General features: G+C 45.5%; 1 protein-coding gene across 5 annotated transcripts in view; it reads right to left on the reverse strand.

The window, feature by feature from the left end:
- The window catches only part of Arid1b (AT-rich interaction domain 1B), a 380,162-nt gene that overhangs the window by 321,168 nt on the left and 39,004 nt on the right, over positions 1-19,990 (reverse strand). For all 5 annotated transcript variants that reach the window (XM_052750910.1, XM_052750907.1, XM_052750906.1 and 2 more), the window contains exon 2: positions 12,668-12,862. In XM_052750910.1, the coding sequence (XP_052606870.1) occupies positions 12,668-12,853 (186 nt within the window). In that variant the 5' untranslated portion in view covers positions 12,854-12,862. The remainder of the gene's footprint in view (positions 1-12,667; positions 12,863-19,990) is intronic.

A 19,990-nucleotide genomic window follows, 5' to 3' on the forward strand; every position in this document is an offset into this window, starting at 1 on the left:
ACGCACCCTCCAGAATGTGACCCAAAGACCAGAAGATCCCAAACACCAACGCCTGCTTTTTACCCATGGGGCTCACTCTAAGTAACAGGTGGAAAAAAATCAACAAAACATGGTCGGTCCATACAACGGAGCATTACTGGGCCATAAAATGTAATGAAGTATTGAGATATCAACAGACATAAACCTTGAAAATCATACCACGTGGAAAAAAGCCAGACACAAGGGTCATATGTGACATGATCCTCGGTATAGGAAACACCCAGAATAGGTAGGATAGAAAGTAGCCCAGCGGCTGCCAGGGGCTCAGGGAGAAGACGATGAAAAGTGTCTGCCTGGCTGGCTCAGGAGTCTCACTGAAGGGGCCGAACGTCTGAGACGACAGGAGATGGCCGCACAGCACTGGAAACCTCTGGGCGCTGTTTCTCTACGGTTCATTTGATGATGTCAAGAAGTACTCTACAGAGTATGATAGGCACAATGAGCAACATTCAATTTTCTTTTCTCTTTTTTATAAAGATTTACTTATATTCTTTTTTTTTTTTTTTTTTGGTTTTTCGAGACAGGGTTTCTCTGTGTAGCTTTGCGCCTTTCCTGGAACTCACTCTGTAGACCAGGCTGGTCTCGAACTCACAGAGATCCGCCTGCCTCTGCCTCCCGAGTGCTGGGATTAAAGGTGTGTACCACCACTGCCCGGCAGATTTTTATGTATTTGTGCACAACTGAGTACAGTACCTTCAGAGGCCAGGGGTGACAGATGCTCTGGAGCTGGAGTTGTAAGCCTCAGGGCTGCCTGAGGTGGGTGCTAGGGACCAAGCAAGTCATCTGCAGAAACAGTGTGCATTCTTAACCACTGATCCATCTCTCCAGTCACACACCCAATTTCCTATGTGTTAAATGTCACAAAAGACTGTCCACAAAATGAACGCTCAAAGTCAAAAGGGAGTTTCTTTGATTTTGTTTAGTCCTTTAAAAATTCAAGTGAATTCCTGGTGCTGAGAATTGTTCCCATTTCGAAGAATCACAAATCAATGCTGGCATGGGCTCAAAGATCAAGGGCTGCTAACCTGGAATCCCTGCTCTACTGTTCAGCAAGGGTGGGCATTTGGGCGGCTGATTAACCTTGCTTCGCTGTGTCCTCCTTTGCAAGGTAGAGATGACAAGAATATTCATCTCTGAAGATCAGAGACTAAATGGGCTAGCCCAAGCAAATGGGGACCCAGACAGACTAAACACTTGATAAATATTAGCCACCATAACTGTGCAAAAAGGATACACAGAAGGGTCGAGGGGGAAAGGCAGAAGTACTTAGCAGGAGACTGACACAGAGACTGTCACTGTCATCTACCGACAACAGTCTGGCTTAGGCTGGAAAAGGAAAGACAGCAATGATAATGACCAACGGTGACAACAATGAACTACGGCACTAAGTTCCTGGAAGCCCTTCAAAGGCCCTCCTCTAGAACAAAGAACACAAGACCTAACACGGGGATGTGGTGACACGCGCACCTGCCTATTCAACCCTAGTGCTCTGGAGGCGGAAGCAGCCTGCCTGGTCTCTGGAGCTAGGACCGACCGCCTGAGCTATACAGAGAAACTCTGTCTTGGGGTAAGAAAAAAAAAGAAAGGAAAAGAGAAGAGAAGAGAAGAGAAGAGAAGAGAAGAGAAGAGAAGAGAAGAGAAGAGAAGAGAAGAGAAGGAGGTTAAGTCGCACATCTGGGGTAGCTATACGCTCCGGGCTCCTCGGGTCCTGTAAAGCACGTGAAGATAACATCTGCTAAGAACATAACCTTGAAGCCATGGACATGGGTGTGAAGTGCTGGAGCCTATGCCCCGCCCTAATCTACCACCACATGTAGAACACTTCTCCGACATTAAGGAACATTCTTTGCCAGAGCAGCAAACTAGGCAGTGGCAGGCATCTGAACTACCCAAGAGCCTTCCTCAATGCACATGGTAAATGGCTACGGTGAAGATAACGACTTGAGTTTCTATTATGTGTGAGCCACATCCAATTCAACCACTCTCCATTTTTCTAGGTTCTCTGACCATCTGCCCCTACTTACATGCTACACCTGGTCCCAGAGAGAATTCTAGAAACATGCCCATCCATAAGGTAGGGTAGCAGTATCTCTAGTCTCCATGAAGTATCAAGTAGAAACAAGCACAGAATTCTGATGTTACAGTGAGGGCAAGACACAGCGTACTGTATTTGCACACTCAAGACACAGTGCACTGTATTTGCACACTCAGGACAGAAACTTCCCTGGGACCCTCATGATGATTTATATCAGAGACCAGAGCCACATACACCTAACACCGGGCTGGATGGATTCCGTCTTGTCTTTGAGGGTGTTCTGAACTGCCATGTCAGGGCTCATCTAAAGACAGAACAGCTGAGGGAAAAGGCTAAGCGGAGTCTGCACCTGGGCAACCAATCGGTGGAGCTGCCATTGGGGCGGGCGGGCGGGGCAAGCACAAGATGTGACAACGGAGCGGGAGATGATTACACAAGAAACTGACAGGCTAGAGAGGTGGCTCCCTGGTTAAAAGCGATTGCTGCTCTTCCAGAGGACCGGAGAATTCCATTCCCATCACCCATGGTGGGCAGCTTACCAGTGCCTGAGACTCCAGCTCCAGGGTACCCAACTTTCTCTTGTGACCTCTACGTGCACACTCCAGTGCGCACGTGCATGCACACACACACACACACACACACACACACACACACACACACACAAATAAATAATAAAATAAATCTTTTGAAAGGAAGAAAGAAACTTTGCAATTACTGGAAGTCATTCTGTGTTCTTACAAAGCCTCCAGAGCCAAGAAACTGACCCCACAATGGGACCACAGAAGGCAAGCCCACCTCCCGCCCTGAGGCCGCAGGGATTGATGTCTTCATTCTTTAAGTTAGATCACGCAGAGCAGGTTCAGATTGAGAAGGATGCATGCTGCAGGCAGGCAGCTGATTTTCCCATCTAGGTGGTTGTCCCCAGCAGGGGTGATGTCTAAGTCCTACTCGGAGTGGACCTCTGTTGAAGGCCCTGCCTTCTCCCTGCTCAGGTTTCAACACTCTCCTGTCTGCAGGGAGATGGTAGGAAAATGTCCCTTCTGCCATGGAACTACCTCAAGTGTGCCACGATGCATCTGAGACCAGTGATGTTCCCAGGTTTCTATTCCTGCTCTACACTACTGAGGCTAATGTGGAGGACACCAGCAAAGCCTCCGAGCAAAGCACCAGCTCTCCCCAGCAACCCAGCTGGTTTTTACAAGGGAACTCCACTTTCCTTTCCTCTCACACCACTCAAATCTGGCCAGTTCCTGCAGAGAAGATCCCAACATGCGTCTCCTGACCTATGACAAACAGCACACTCAAGAAGACGGAAAAACATCCCTTTCTCTCCGTGAAGCTAGGACACAAGGGGTACCTCCATAGGCACGAGCGTATAAGATGGGTAAGAAGTGACTACTGCAATCCTCAAGAGTCAAACCAGGAATGTCAAGAGGGTATGTAAGTCAAAGGAAGGTCCTTTTCTGGCTGCCCTTTTTAGGGAAGCATCTGACGCACAGAGCCCACAGGCCAAAAACGGTGTACTCTGACCCTTCTCCCAGGTATTCCTAAAACCAGTCAGGATAAAACTGGCAATCTGGGAGCATCCAACTCTCACTATCCATCTTCAACAGCCACTGCATAAAGGTCTGCTCTCTCCACACCTGGGCACCCCAGCCTGTCCATACTTCCTGAGGTACATCTGGAAAGGAGTACCCCTTCCCAGCCTTCAAGAACCAACCACTGCAGCTATCCAGGGAAGCTAGCTGTGCTACCACCACTAAGTAAGATGTAATTACCTCAGCAAAGACAGATTTCTGCATTTAATTCCAACATTTGTACATTCTGCTACTAGTCTTACTTTGCTCTGAATGCTTGCTATTTTATAAAAGTTGAACTGGAGCATAGCCCTTGACCAGCTCAAGAGACAATTGCCCAGGGTGGCTAGCTAGTTGGCTGGTTGGCTGATTGACTGGTTAGCTGGTTGTTGGTTGGTTAATTGGTGGACTGATTGGTCAGTTGGTTGGATGGTTGGATGGATGGTTGGTTGGATGGCTGATTAGTTTGTGGACTGGTTGGTCAGTTGGTTGGTGGACTGGCTGGATGGTTGGCTGGCTGGTTGGTTAGTTAGTTAGTTAGTGGACTGGTTGGTTGGTTAGTTGGTTTAGTAATTAATGTTCTTACTCTGAATCGATACCAGTAGAGATAAATTTGGCTAATTTTGTGGAATATGAATTTGGCTCATTTTGTGGAATACAGTCTTGTTTCTACATATTTCTCAATAGAAACTGGGAAGATAGGTAATTCCCACTCTCCTATATAATTATCTAGTAACCCAAATTTGGTGTGGAACGATTGTAAGTAGGTAAGAGATGTCTGTGATATGTGTTTATATGAAATTCTCACATACAGATCTGAGCTCTAGAACTTCCAGAAATTTCTAATACCTTAGATAGGTAGATTCTTCTCAAGACCCAAGGAAGCTTGGATTATACAGGACTCCCTGGCTCTAGTGAGGTATCCCAATGACTTCTCTCTTCCAGTCCCTGCCCAGTCTCTCTCTCTCACATACACACATGCGCGCGCGCGCGCGCGCACACACACACACACACACACACAGAGTAGTACTTTCTTTTTTTCGAGACAGGGTTTCTCTGTGTAGCTTTGCGCCTTTCCTGGGACTCACTTGGTAGCCCAGGCTGGCCTCGAACTCACAGAGATCCACCTGCCTCTGCCTCCCGAGTGCTGGGATTAAAGGCGTGCTCCACCACCGCCCGGCCAGAGTAGTACTTTCTTAATTTACTCACAAGCACAGAATTAACTTTTAAGGTTATTTTTCAAGACTATAAGAGCAAATATCTGTAATTTATTACATATAAAATAATCAAACTGCCATTAAGATTTTAACTAATGACTAGCTATTAATATAAAAAGAAAACGCTTCCTTTTAAGCTTTCGAAAGACCCATCTTACAATACAAAGGAGCCTGGAGCCCCTGGTAGGGTTCAAGAGGAGTGGAAGTGACAGTTTCATTACACAGTCCATCTTGGTGTTCACAGCACAGGTCTCCTTTCTGAACCACTGAGAAACCGAGGGCCTCTCCTTGCTTCCTTCGCAACTCTCTAGGTAAAGTGTGTTAGTCTAACGGTTTCCCGCATTATCAAAAAGACATTCACATGCCATGCATCTACAGGACAGATATTCAAAACACATGTTGCCCACAAATAACTTCACAAGTAAAAAAGTTTAAAAGATCACACTGTATTCATTCCAACAATTCCGCTATCACTCCTTTGGTTTTAGAAAGAATTTTCGATATTGAGGGTAGTGGTCACGACTATACAATTTGTCAAGCCATCAGCCCATTTAAGACTGTTAAATGACCAGACTAAAATCTCATACTGAAATCAAAGGTCGTTCGCTCACTGGTACTTCAAAGTTAAAAGCCAAGCCAGGGAACCTGGCAGTCACCCCCTAATTATGCAGATAAACACAGTGGGGTCTAGAGGTCTCCATCATCATGAACAGGTTAATTAATCAGCAAAGACTATGTTGTCCCAGCTACTGATCCTGGGCCCGTTCCAGTCCTTTAGGGTGGGGTGACTTTCCGACTTATTGTTATCAACAAGCCTGGAAGTCTCTTAACGCTCATATGCAGCTGACCGCGATGGCTGGGCCACCATGGTCAAATGGCATCGACACAGGCATCACCCGCAGTCCTCAGGGAACCAAACTGGCTTCAGAGATGCCAACCTCAGCAGAGCCAGAGGGCGGCCCAACCTCATGCAACACTTACTCTCTCTGTTAGTTTATCTTGGGGGATTTTTGTTGTTTCATTTTTCAGGGAATGCTGCTCTAATGTGGTTGATTGATTTCATTGATGTAAACTGTTGGCCTTATTGCTAAAATTTTAACAAAAGTATATTACACTGTTTTTTTTGGGTGACAGCAAATAAGTAAAATTTATTTAAAATATATATTAAAGTGATTCTAAAACCACCTGAAATAATCACTTATGACTAAAAGTAAAACTATAGGGGCTGGAGACATGGCTCAGCAGTTAAGAGCACCTGCTGCTCTTCCAGAGGACCCAGGTTCAATTCCTAGCACCCACATGGCTACTCACAACTACCTGTAGCTCCTGTTCAGGGGATCTAATACCCTCACACAGACATACATGTGATCAAAACACCAATGCACTTAAAATAAAAATAAATCACTTTTTAAAAGCTTGCACTTTAGTCAGAAACAAGAATTAAAAAAAAAAAAACAAAATTTGAATAGGAAAGTTGGCAGGTATTTGGGGTTGGAGTCTCTGTATGTAAAATACACAGTAGAAATCACACTCGAAAGGAAACGGTGTAAACACAGCAGAGAGCAGGGGATATTACCCCTCCAGGACATCTAGAACAATAGAAATGTTCTATGAAAAACAAATGCCAATGTAGCTTTCCAAAGCAAAGATGAAACCAGTCACATTTCTCAGGACTTTCCAAGAGGAATCGCATCCTGTCTTACTTGAAGGAAAAGGTAAAGTTTTGAAGATCTACGCTGAACTCACAGAATGCTCTCTTCTAAAACAAGTTTAGTGACACTGTTACACTGTTTCAAATGTGCTTCCATTTAACTACAATGTAAGCAAGTGCTCCAGAAATTTAAATTCTAAGGAGTAAATATGTGACTCTATCTATAAATTCTTCTAGACACATTTTTTGGTATGAACCTCCATCTACAAGGAACTTTGGCACCAACACTGGTGACTGCTGCTATCTATCCTCATGGAAGCAGGTGTGGGATCCACAAGAGTCTTGTGACAAACCGGAAATACCTGCATGTTCGCTGCGTAAGAACTGAAGCAACCAGGCAGGCGAGGCCAATGAAAGGCCATTATTTACACAAATGTTCAATAGCTGAGAAATGCAAGCATCTCAGGTGCAAAGCAAAGCTGCTTGGCCCCAGTCTCTGGGCACACAGGACAACCACCAAAAATGCTATGGACCACATAGTCAATAAATCCCACAGCATTTCATAGCTCTAACAGCAAAACGCTTGCCTTCATCTTATTTATCTGTGGGTTTACATTTATGTATCCGTATACACAGAAAATACGTTTAGCACAAAGGACACATTATGTGAAAATGTCACTGTCCCATAAATGTTCTGTAAGCAAGTGTGCGAGCATGTACGCACTCAGACATGTGGGGATGTCTGAACGAATGTGAAGCTACCCTAAACTCCAAGATGGAGTGTAAAACATACCAGGTGCCTATTCCTCTCCACTGCCCCATGTTAAGTCTTCCTCCTTCATCCAATCATAACTCTCAAAAATAGGAGAGCTAAGCTTTTTTAGATGAAACCAAAACTATGCCTTTTCACATTTATGATGCAGAGAGAGAACCTGTAGCAAGTATTTCACACCCCAAAAAAAAAAAAAAAACTATGGAAATATTGTTTGAACCAGTCTTCTCTCCATGACGTCTTCTTTTCATAATAGCTGTTCAAATTCTATCAAAATATGACTTTCAAGTAAATGCGAAAAAAAAAAAACAACTTCTAGACTACACCAAAAATATAGTAACAGAGGTAAGAATCCTGGAAACTGTTCAGTTGCCTTAATAGCCACAAAGAAAAGATTTAATTTCGGCAAACAATTGTAACATTTGTCTCCTTTTTAGAAACATCTACTGCCAAAATAAACATGTGCGTTGGAAGATGCATTTTGGCTGCAAAGATGGTCCCACAGAAAGATGCTTCTGTCTGAAATAAACATCTTACTCCAAACATGCAGTGGAGCAGAGATGGCCAGATAGCAGAGATGGTAAATAAACACAGATATGAATGTCCACTTCATTTTAAGTCATCTTCAAAGGAATCTGTTCTTACTCAGTTTGCATCTCAGTTTAAACTGAGATGCTCAGATACAACACCCTAACAAAAATTACTAACATCTACTGAATTTGGCCACTTTCAAAACAATGATCATATACCATGCTTTATTGTAAAGGTCTTCACAATACGATACTTTGTAAAAATTGAAAAAAGTTGGGTTTTCTCATAGAAACACTCATGAGTGTGGTGGCACAGGCCTTTAATGGCAGCACCTGGGAGATAGAGGGAGGTGGATCACTGGGTTCCAGGGCAGCCTGCCCAGCTGGCAAGGCACTGAGGGAGGGAAGGAAGGAAGGAAGGAAGGAAGGAAGGAAGGAAGGAAGGAAGGAAGGAAGGAAGGAAGGAAGGAAGGAAGGAAAGAAGGAAGGAAGGAAGGAAGGAAGGAAGGAAACACTAAAAGCAGTTACTCAAATCTCTAATTCCTTCCATTTCCCCAGCTGTATAATGACCACGGCATCTTGCTCCCAGAATGCAGCATGATAAAGATACCAAGCCAGGACTCCCAAACCTGGGAGAGTGCCTGCGAAGGTGTTTGTAATCTACTGACACAAACAAACAGCAGCTTCTCTGGTCTACTGCTCTTCACGGCTACATATTTTGTATAAAATTCTCTTAGAGTGCAGAGGCAAAGGCCCACATTTGTGAACACAGGGGCTGAGAAAAATGAGGGAAGACCTTTGCGAATCCACACCCCTGACCTGGCGAAGAACACCCTAACTTCTTTACGTTAAAAAACAAACAAACAAACAAAAAACAAACTGGAAACCCAGTCCAAGCGTGACAAGCTTGAAGCTACACCTCTGTGGGGCTCTGTCCTAGATGAAATCAACAGTGTGCTTCTGCTAACCACCTCCAGGTCTGCTCCAGGAGCCTGGAGGCAGAACAGTCTCCAGAGGCAGAGAAAATTCATTTCTCCCCTCAACTCCATAAAAACCGAGTTTTTAGGGGACCGTGCAAAGCTGATCTGTTGAGGCATGTATCTGCCTGATGTGGGAGAGAAGGGGGCGAAGACCACAAATCTAGTTCCAGTCGATAAAGATGGAAGCAGCACGCTATTACCGCACCATGCTTCAATAAGTCAGTCACGGGGACATATCAAACCTAAAACTGCCACTACACAAATCAGGACCGTCGGGTTTAATGCTAATATCAAATGCTCGGTGGCCAGTCCTTCCCACTGAGAGACACGAACTGAGCAGGGACGCTGTGCACAGGAAAGGCCATACAAGCACCACAGTTCTAATGGGATACACATTTAAAATTCCTATCACAGGAGCGGAATGCCAGCCAAGAATCAAACTGTGACCCCTGAGCCAAAGGCAACTTACCACTCAGCTGGTAAGTGGGCAACTCAATTTACAAAGCTGAATTCCTGCATTTTAATCCTCTGCAGAAATATATGAGCAATGCTAAATGAACTGGATTCAGCTCATTAGAGGTTCACAAACCAAACACAGGAAGCTCTGGAAGGCATCCAAAGCAAAGCCATGCCTAGGTGGCGATGTCCACTCAATGAACACTCAATGTCATAATTATCTTCCAACTTTTTCTCCAAAGAACATTAGTCCCTGTACTGAGGCTCTACCACAGTGCTGAGCCAAGTACTCTGACCCTAAGAACAGACCACAGAACGAGCACAGCAGCCAATCACAGCGTCTGGACCTTGTTGTACACACATTCATCATCTCCAGATCTTGGAGAGAAAAAAAATTAAAATAAAATAAAATAAAGAACAGACCAAAGCCCATTGTGGTGGCACAAGCCTGTGATCTTAGGGGACAGAAGCAGGAGGATCAGGAATCCAGGACTACTCTTGGCTACACTGTGAGTTTAAGGCAGTTTAAAATCCTATCTTAACTGGACACGTACAAGTGCACATGTACACAGACTAAAGTTTTATATACAGTGTGTGTGCACACGCTAACAACAATTTCTCAAAACCTCTACAAATTACTCTCTGATCCCAGCTATTAAGAACTGTTCCATGGATTTAGTATTATAAATGTCGTATTACTGGGGGAGAGCATGCCTCAGTGGTCGAGTACTTGTTCATTAGAAATGCCGTGTGTACTAGGGGAGAATGTAGTACCTCAGTAGGTGTGTGCTGAAGCATGTGGCAAGGCCCTGAGTTCAATCCCCAGTGGTGGGGGGTAGGGGGCAGGGAGATGGGGGGTAGGGGGGGGTCAATATCTGAAGCTATAGCTCCTTTACTACGGTAACAAGCATTCAAACAGAAATCTATCCCCAGCTATTTTTCGACTTTGAAATTTCAAAATGAGACAAGGCAGTCTTATAAATAAATGAAAGGGTAAAATTGGGCAGATTAGAGCCCTGATTATGATTAACTTGGTATGAAGGCTTGAGATTTCTACAGCTAGGATATTCACTTTCTCAACAAATATACTATTTTCTTTTCATTATCAAAAAGCTCTGTGCACCTGAATTGGGTGTTTATTTTTGGTTAGCAGTAAAACACCCAAACTAAAATCATAATTGAAACTGTGCTGAGGACAGGGGATGGTTCAGTGGGCAAGGATGCTTGCCAACAAGCCTGAACTGAGTTCAACTGCTGGAATCCACACGGTGGAAGGACGGAAGCAGTTCCCACAGGCTGCTCTTCGACCTCCACACATGCTGTGACACACATGTAATTAATTATTAATGTTTTTAAAAAGCACACAAGTTGGGCGGTGGTGGCGCACGCCTTTAATCCCAGCACTCAGGAGGCAGAGACAGGTGGATCTCTGTGAGTTCGAGGCCAGGCTGGTCTACAGAGCAAGTTCCAGGACAGCCAGAGCTACACAGTGAAACCCTTTCTCGAAAAACCATTAATTAATTAATTAATTTCACAGAAAAAGCATTTGCTATAATACTTGATGGGTAATCAGCAATGTGTCCTTTCAAGTAAATCTAAGAGTTATCAGATTTTTGAGATACGTAAAGATCACGTGGTTACATAAAGCCAAGAAGGTAAGAAAATCAAGACTGTATTTTAGTGCAGACCTACTGCTCACTCCACACACTTGAGGAAGAGAATAATGTACAGAAATGTCCTTGGTAATCATTCTTCACAGACTTTCTGTATTTGGTTTTTGCTCTGGCTCAACAAACTAAGCCATCTTCTAAAACTAACAAGACCTGAACTCAGGAAGAGAGAAAGGACTTGCAGCTCTCTCTCCCAGGAATGCCTTCACAGTCTCTTGTCAAGGAAACGCAGGAGAAGCAGGCTGGGAACTACGGGCGCCAGCATCACAAGGCTCGAGCCCACCGCCTCTCTGCCTCTTTCCTTCCGGAGCAGATACAACTGCTCACCCATTACATGGACTGCAAGTGCTGGGAGGCCTTCGGCTTCCTGCTGCATGGGCTTCTTCCTTCACAGAGAGGAAGGAAACTCTAATAATACACAGGTTCTTGGTGGGGGGCAGCTGAGAGCTGCCATTTTCTTATTTATCAATTATCTCCCCCCACAATCAGCAGCTTCAACTCTGAAAGAAAGGGTAACCTGGAGTAACAGGAAGCAAAGGGTAACCTGAGGTAACAGGAAGCAAAGGGTAACCTGGGGTAACAGGAAGCTAGCTGATGCTTGCACTCAAGAGTTGCTCTTTGATACTATGTATGGAGTGAGGCTGCCAATAATGCACTAGTACAGTGTAAGGAATCACTTGGGACTGAAGGGCTGACCTAATTCCATCTTCCCCTACAACTGCAAGGTGAGGACGGACAGAACTCACCTACAGAACACAGCCTCAGACGACTGAATCATGAAGGAGCGGTGCATAGCTCAGTATGGCGTAAAATGCTATCAACTGCTCTTCACATCCACTTTCTAGAGAACCAAAGTTCTGTCCGACTTGTTTCCTCATGGAAGAGTTCTGGTGAAATGCAGAGAATTTCCTGGGAGGAAGGGCTATTAATGGCTACCATGGCTTAAGGGGCAGCATTATAGGACGTCCCAGTCTGGAGGCAGTAAAATGCATTTCCCCCAGCAGCCTCACACACTCTGGGGATGCAAGGCATGCTGTGTCCTTTGCAAGGCCCACGCCTCCTCAGGCCAGCTGAACATGCAAACGTTAAGAACCCCGAAGACCATGAGCTGAGGCTGCTAGAAGACGTGCAGCATGTATGGGTAATGACACTTGATTCTGAAGGGGAGAAAAAGATGGGGTCTTTTGACAACTAACCTAATTCACACATGAATGGAGAAACCTTTGCTAGAGCACACCACAGAAATAATCTAAGAGAAGTAACTTTCAGGGAAACTTGAGCTGATGCTAACCCAGGCTGGGGGCACACACCTGTATCCCACCACCGGGAGACCATGTTTGAGGGCAGCCTGGGCTAACACAATCAGACTAACTCAAACAACAACCAAATACAACTTGAATGACTGGAAAATTCACGTGAAGTCTTCTCCCAGCTCCGCATCTGAGGAGTTCAACCTCATAAATGTGAGAAAGTCAAGGTCACAGGAGTAGCAAGATTGCCTCCTATCAAGGAGCTTTGTCTACTTTGTTGCAAGATCAATTTCCATTTTGAAAAAAAAGGAAAAAAAGGTGAAAACGGTCTACTTCACGGCAAGGTAAACTTTCTATCTTTAACAAAAGAAAAAGGGGGGATATCACAGAAACACCCCTAAATTCTCTCAACACCAATAACACGTAGAAATCCAAAAGAAGAAGAAAAAGCTATCAACACAACACGTGAAGGAGAGAAGCTGGCACCGACCTGCTGCTGTGGGTACTGCATGCCTCCCAGGGCCCCTGGAGCCCGGCCCTGCATGCCGAGGGGATACCGCTGTGCGCCGGGGGGACCATAGGAGCCTCCTGGGTATGGACTGCTCTGCTGCGGCTGGGAATGGGGGTGAGTGCCCATCCCATACAACTGCGGCCTCTTCATCACCATTGGATCCATGGGACTGCCCTGTGAGGAGATAAAGAAGTGAGTTTATTAGCTATTGCTTATACCAAGTGCAGCCTTCGTATTTTAATACATATCTAAAACACAACTATCTAAATTTTGAGATTATAGACCACAATTCCAAAAACTAAAAATCCAGAACATTAAAGGAAAAGGACTTTTTTTAACTAACTTTCAGAAAGAATTTTAAAATTAAGAAGATCTGAAATGGACAATATAAGGTAAATTTTTACTTCCTAAGTACCTAGAATCCTAAAAAGCATAGAGAAAAAAACGTGATTACTAATAAAGGCAAAGATAATTGACAACATTTTTTATTCAAAGTGTCACAGAATGATGACATTTTAGACCTGAGTCTACAAATCCTGAGGGAGCCTTAGTGGTGAGCATTCACTGAAGTAAAAAAGAAGAATTTTAGATAATACAAAATGCTTTTAGATCAAAATCCCCAAAGATATCTAGTATGCAGCAATAGCCCCAGCCTATCAGTCACAAGCTTGTAAACACCTTACCAAACACACTAGTTCAAAGCTAACTCTGAATTTTATTTTTGGTCTGGTGAGTCAGTCCTTGGGCCTCAGGGCCAAGGCCAAAGAGGTAGGAGCAGAGGTCAAGCAGGGCCTTCCCAACCTGGGCTGTGACAGTGACAAAGCTATGATGGGAAGCCCCTCATGGGAGGCCACAAGGTCCACAACGTTCACAAACAGATCTGTCCTCCCAAACCTACTGTGTGCCAGGCTCCCAGAACACAAAGCAGTAAGGAAGTGAGGACTCTCAGGAAGGGTTGCAGACTGAGTGGGAATCTAGGCTCAGGGAGAGGAGGGCTGACACAAAACTCCAGCTTCAGAAGCTCAACTGCCTGCTGTGCCTAGGGACATGGAAGCTACCAGGGTGTGTGATACAGGAGACTGAAGATTTGCTGAAGAAGGCTGAGGCCAGAGCATGAGCCAAAGTCTGACAGGTCACCTCGGGCTGTCTCTTCGGATGACCCTCTGCGTGCTTTTATAGAAGGTTATCATCAGAGCCACCTGTTAGGACTGCTCTCTCAGGAAGTGGCTGAAAGAGGGCCAGCTGCCACGCTGGGCAGGTGAGACAGACGTCCTGAACGGGCAGCAGTGATGAGAGGCTGCAAGGCCAGACTCCAGGCGCGTGCACACGCACACACACACACACACACACACACACACACACACACACACACACACACAGACTCGGAGTCTACGAAGTGATGGAAGATGGATGGGTGGCAAGACACAGATTAAGGAACATGCAATGGGGGCAAGACTGGGAACCAACAGTGATGTTGACATGAAAGGTGATGATGTTTCCATGGGCAAGTGGCACAAAGTAAATAAATGTTCAATAAATACAGGATGAATCAGCAGTAAAGCCCATTAACTTTATCCAGGAAGAATGGTCAATGAGGCAGAGGATCAAGAGTGTAAGGGCAGTTGGATATAGTTTGAGACTGCATAACAAGACCTTGTTTTGAAAGGCAAGTGGGAGAGGGAGGAGGAACAGAGAGAATGATGGGCAGAAGAATAAATCAGGAGAGCAATACCATTTAGACAAAAGGGGCGGGGAGGGGGGTGTGTGTGGACCACAATAAAACCTAAAGTGTCTGAAACTGCAGTCAGAATTTTAGGGAGCATGTTGTCATCGGACAGAAGGTAATTTCATGAGCAACAAAGCAGGCCCCATAGTGAGGGTGGAAAGCCTGTACCAACATTTGGCTAGGACAGGTACCTGCTAAGCTCTGCAAAGAAAGTGTCACTGCCAGAACTGGGGCATGACGGTGGAGGTGAAGACAGAAAGAAGAGCAGCAAGTAGTGAGCCCCACACACCACAGCTGAGGGAGGTGAGAAGTGCCAGCTTCCCCTCCCTCCACTTCCCACCACAAGATTGCAAGTGGTCATTTCCCTGGGGGTGAAATGACCAGGTGAAGTCACCCGGTAGAGGTTCATTTTCGTGATTTGATGAGAGCTGTGTGCACTGGCTGATGATTTTAGCAGTGAGGGTGTGCACTACATACTCACGGAGGCACAGAAATGAGCAGCTATGATGATGGTGAGGAAGATGGAGGGTGGGATAAAGACATCATGATCCCAGTACAGGGATGCAGGGATGCAGGCAGCTGACACACTGCCTCAGTGGCAGGAGAAGAGAAAGGAACTGTGGGAAACACCTGACCTCGGCCAGAGCCCCCACCCCACCCCAGGAACAGACCTGTGGATACAGATCCTGCATGGACGGACCACTATGTGGAGCGCAGAGGAAATGGGTGTACCCCTGGGTCACACCACCTACAAAAATTCACAAGTTTGGGGATTTAAACTCTATTACTTTCACCAACCAAAAACTTTGAACCTAAAATAACTGAAAACGAACAAGAGCATATGGTTTTACTCAGTCAATACACTGCTCTCCCATAACCCCAGCCTGCCTCACAAACACACATGCTAGCATGTCTGTGGTAACACCCAAATCTAGAACTAAGCATTTCCTCTGAATATTTACATTACAGTGTACACTTGTGAACGGAGGGTGTAATTTTTCTCCAGATTTTCTTTCCAACGATAAAACAAGACTTTTCTTTGGCAGTGCGAAAAATCAAGGTTGAGCTGGTAATTTCAAAACCAGCCGAGGGAACAGTGGCCCACAGAGAGGCTGCGTACATTCCCAATCAGGTCAGAGACCCATCAGCACTGCCCTGCAGCAGCCATGTCCCGCATTCGCTCAGACAGCACAAACACAGGAGGGGTCTACTCACCCCACTCTACCTAACGCCCAAGCTAGACTGCATAATGAAAGCGCGAGGTTTAACGGGTGAGATGCGCAGAAAGCCTGCGCTGGGATGCTAGCCCCGTGCAACACCTGCCTTACCAGGGACGAAACTGTTCCGTACTATCTGTCTCAGCAACCCGGTCCTATTTAAAATGCAGTTAATTTGCACTTGAGTCAAAAATGTTAGCTTAACCCTGAGACTCCTGAAAATCAAGAATGTGAAATACAGATTATCTCCATCTCAAAGGCATCAGACCACTCATGAGACTTTATGTATGAAAGCTCATACAGACTCATATAACACATATTACTTAATTTTACCCTTCTCTCCTTACATCCTATTATTAGGCACTCGTCCACAATCCAAATTCATCCCTCTGTGAACCTGCTGATTTGAACATTAAAACATGTAATGAAGTATCTCAGCTTCTCTCCAGCTCTTCATTTTTTACTGGCTTTATAGAGCAACTAAAACTTCAATCAAAACCAGGACTTTTCCTGAAAAACTAAAGGCTAGGTCAGTCCTCATGTGACATATATCCGTAAATAATTTTATGTTTGTTATCATTTATCCTGCTAGACTATTTCTAGAGTATGACCGTTTTCATTTCTCACACAAAATGCATGCTGTGCCAGGCACCGTCCACAGTCAAAGGTCCTCCAGCACCTCACTGAGTGGGTGGTTCCTCTCCAAGCGGCATTCCACAATGCTGCACGTGAGTTTCAATCCCATGAGACACATCCCTTGCCAGACTGGATTTTATTACTTGTTAAGACTTTCTCAAAATTCTTCTATATACAAAAGCCATGCTTTTCTCCCTCTCTCCAGGTCATACACACTTGATGGTGCCTGGTCTTTCAGGTGGCCAATGTCTTCCCACAGCCTCCATTTTCCCATCCCAGGAAGTGTGAACTGAGGAAGAGTATGATGCAGGTTTTAAAGCACATCTGTAACTTTATTTTATTCCTAAATATCAAATTAAGGGCCTAATTTACTGAATGTTTTGCTATGATTTTCTTAGCCCAGTTTCTTAAACCACAAACTGGATAAAGATTTTGCAAAAGTCCTCAGAAAGAACCATCACATGTCTATCTACAAGTGTGTCTACACATCCCGATTAAACAAGAGCTCACAGAGAGGGGAGGGCCTTCCTCTTCTCAGTCACTGACTGGGAAAAGGAGTCACTTTCTGGTACTATTCCATCTCTTAGAAAGCTGAGAAAAATAATCAAACCTAGTATGAACAAGTATTTGAACAAACAGGTATAAGAAGTATAAATGGGGGCGAGCGAGAAGGCTTAGAGGTGAAGTTCTTGCCGACAACCTGAGTTGGATCCCTACAACCCCCATGGTAGAAGAAGGCAACAGACTTCTGCTGCTGCTGTGGGATAATCTTTTTGTACACTGCGAAGATGTGTCTTAGTCAAGGTGCCTTCTGATTGGCTTAATAAAGAGATGAATGGCCAATAGCTAAGCAGGAGCGAATAGGTGGGACTTCCAGGGAGAGAGAAGAACTGGAGATGAACTTGGCATGGCAGGGAGACACTGAAGAAGTTGGACATACATTACAGAGGAGAGGAAAGCCATGTGGCAAAATGTAGGTTATAAAAACAGATTAATTTAAGTTATAAGAGCTAGTTGGGAACAAGTCTAAGCTAAAGGCCAAGCTTTCATAATTAATAATAAGTCCTCATGTCATTATTTGTGAGCTAAAGGCCCAAAGGAAAGTTAGACTACATCTGCAAGTTGTCCTCTGGCCTCCACACATGCTCTATGAAGTATATGCACAGGGAGATGCACACACGCACACACACACACACACACACACACACACACACACACACACACACACACACGCATGCACGCACAGAGTTAGTAAGAGCCACCAAGTGCCTGGAACTCTGCAACCCGGAAGTTCAAAGAAAAATGGAACCAACTAAACTAACCTACCATCACAAAAGCTATGCAGGAGTCATACTATACCAGCACAGAGGGATTTGTGAACGTATGGAAGGCATGCACAAAACACGGAGAAGTTCTCAAGTGTGATGCACACAAGTTATGGCTCTATGAAAACTGATGATGACGAGGAAGCCACTGGGACCTGTGAATAGCTGCCATGCTGTAAAACAATCTTTTCCAGCTTTAGTGCCTCCAATGCCCCGACTTTCTGCGACGGGAAGGGAAGGTGAGACCCACAGTGCACAGCTGGGCTCTCCCACAGCATCCCTGGCTCAGGGCAGAACCTCGTGGGACAGGTGGGGCTCACTCTTGCCCCCAGCTGTTTGCCCCCTCACTGCACATCATCAGCACCTGCTCCCACAGCACGTGAAAGCATCCCCAGGCTGCTCTGTGACAACCTGTGCAGGGCCTCGTGCTGCTCTTTACCCTTTATGACCTTTCTTCATCGTCTGCAGAAGATTCTGACTTCACTAGTGTATCCAGATGACAACAGCCAGGCTCGGCAAAGTTTCTCACCTTAAACACAGACGATCTGGGTAACTGTGGTCACTGGGGAACCGTTTAGGAGCTCTGACTGATCACGGAAAGGAGAACATTCTCAGAAACACAAAGTCAGCATTGGTACCCAACCAGACACTTGACAATCCATACATGCACATGGCAGACACGCGTGAAGTCAGCAGTAATTCACAAGTGACTTTTTGGGAAAGTTCTGAAGGCCTAAAATCATCTTAAATAGAGTTTCTCCAAAGAAGCAGGGCCCCAAAGCTCTTCCTCCTTTCAGAAAGAGCACCTAGTCCTTGTCAAGCCTTAAAATACCATGGTTCTCAGTTACCACAGAAACAAAGGCCAAGTGCCTCACATCCAGGGGTCACAGGACGGCTCCGAGGGACAAGACATGATGCATTCAGGTCTGATCCTTAGACTTGAGTTGGGAAACTTACATCCTGCCCCTGAAACTGTGTGCTTTGCCTTGTTCTGGGGCAGACTAGTCCATTTACGACCAACCTAAAACACGGAACTTCATGTCTAGAATCAACAGTCTCTACTAGATTCTCTCTCTCTCTCTCTCTCTCTCTCTCTCTCTCTCTCTCTCTCTCTCTCTCTCTCTCTCTCTCTGAGTTAAAGGCCAACCTGAGTTACAGAGCAAGTTGCTGGCCAGCCATCCAGGGCTACATAGTGAGACCTTGTCCCAAAAATTAAAAAGTAAACAAATAAACAAATAAATAATCGATGGTGTGCTAATGTCCCAAATTGTACAGAGTCAGGAGTTCACAGAACCACCCTCTTGGAAAGTCATCCAAAGCCTTACCCGAACCATCAATGACAACAAACCTTCATTTCCAAGACATCTCAATCCCTTCTCCCATGAGCACGAGTCACCCTGGTTAAGGAGTCAGCAATGAAAAAGAGCCTCACTGGTGCTGCTATGTGCGAGCCCCCACCTCACCCCAGGTGTCTATCACCTGGAACACTCGGCGGCTTCCGGCTCTACATGGCAGGCAGCTCCCTGTCACTTATACATGAGTTTGTCTTCACACCTTTGGGAGGTCATCTGACACACCTATAACCATTTCCCCTCTCAAAGTACGAAATGCCGATTCTCACCCCTTAACACAAAAGCTATCCCGGTAAGGACCTCGCTCACTTTCTTCCAGAACCTACACAGGTATTCACGTACCCTAAACTTTCTGCTCTCTCCACAACCATCCCTCATCTGTGACTAAAGCCCACTTGTCCCATCTTATATCAGACAGCTGGATTATATGGGACAGTTAAGCCATGTGGCAGAAGTCTGTGTATCTGTTTATTTTCCATTTACTTCTGGTCACTGTTCCTAAAGACATGCTTGTTCAGATCCTGAAGGACCTCGACACACAACTACATTTCCTAGCTTCACACCAGCCGACAGTGAGATCAACGTGCTTCATTGAGTCTTTAGCCACATCACTAACGTTCAAGGAAGGCCGAAGAGCCCAGGGACAGGTCTGTACAGCCTTTCACAAGGACTCACACAAACCCCCGCATGGGATCGGGAGCACCCGCACCCCCTTCCTTTACCACTCCTGGGCGCAAGCACAGGCCCACCTGCCCAGCATCTCCATCCTCTCCTATACAAAATAAACTGTTCAGTGCTCCGAAACAGAATCAGAGGCAAAGGACACACAGCAAAGGACACAGGACCTAGAGTCAGATCCACCTGGGTGTGAACCCTACCTGTTACCTTTACCCAGTGTGTCCACCTTGGCCTGGGTGTCAACAGGACCCTCTCCCCTCATCAGTCTCTGCCTAGAGGGAACACCTCATCCAATCATGACTCCTTTCTCTCCCTCTCCACCACAGCCAACTCCAATCACAGTGGCCTGCTGGAGCTCTGGGACTACA

The sequence above is a fragment of the Peromyscus californicus genome, unplaced genomic scaffold (assembly GCF_007827085.1).
Source record: "Peromyscus californicus insignis strain IS unplaced genomic scaffold, ASM782708v3 Scaffold_22__1_contigs__length_63687245, whole genome shotgun sequence".
Lineage (NCBI taxonomy): Eukaryota > Metazoa > Chordata > Mammalia > Rodentia > Cricetidae > Peromyscus > Peromyscus californicus.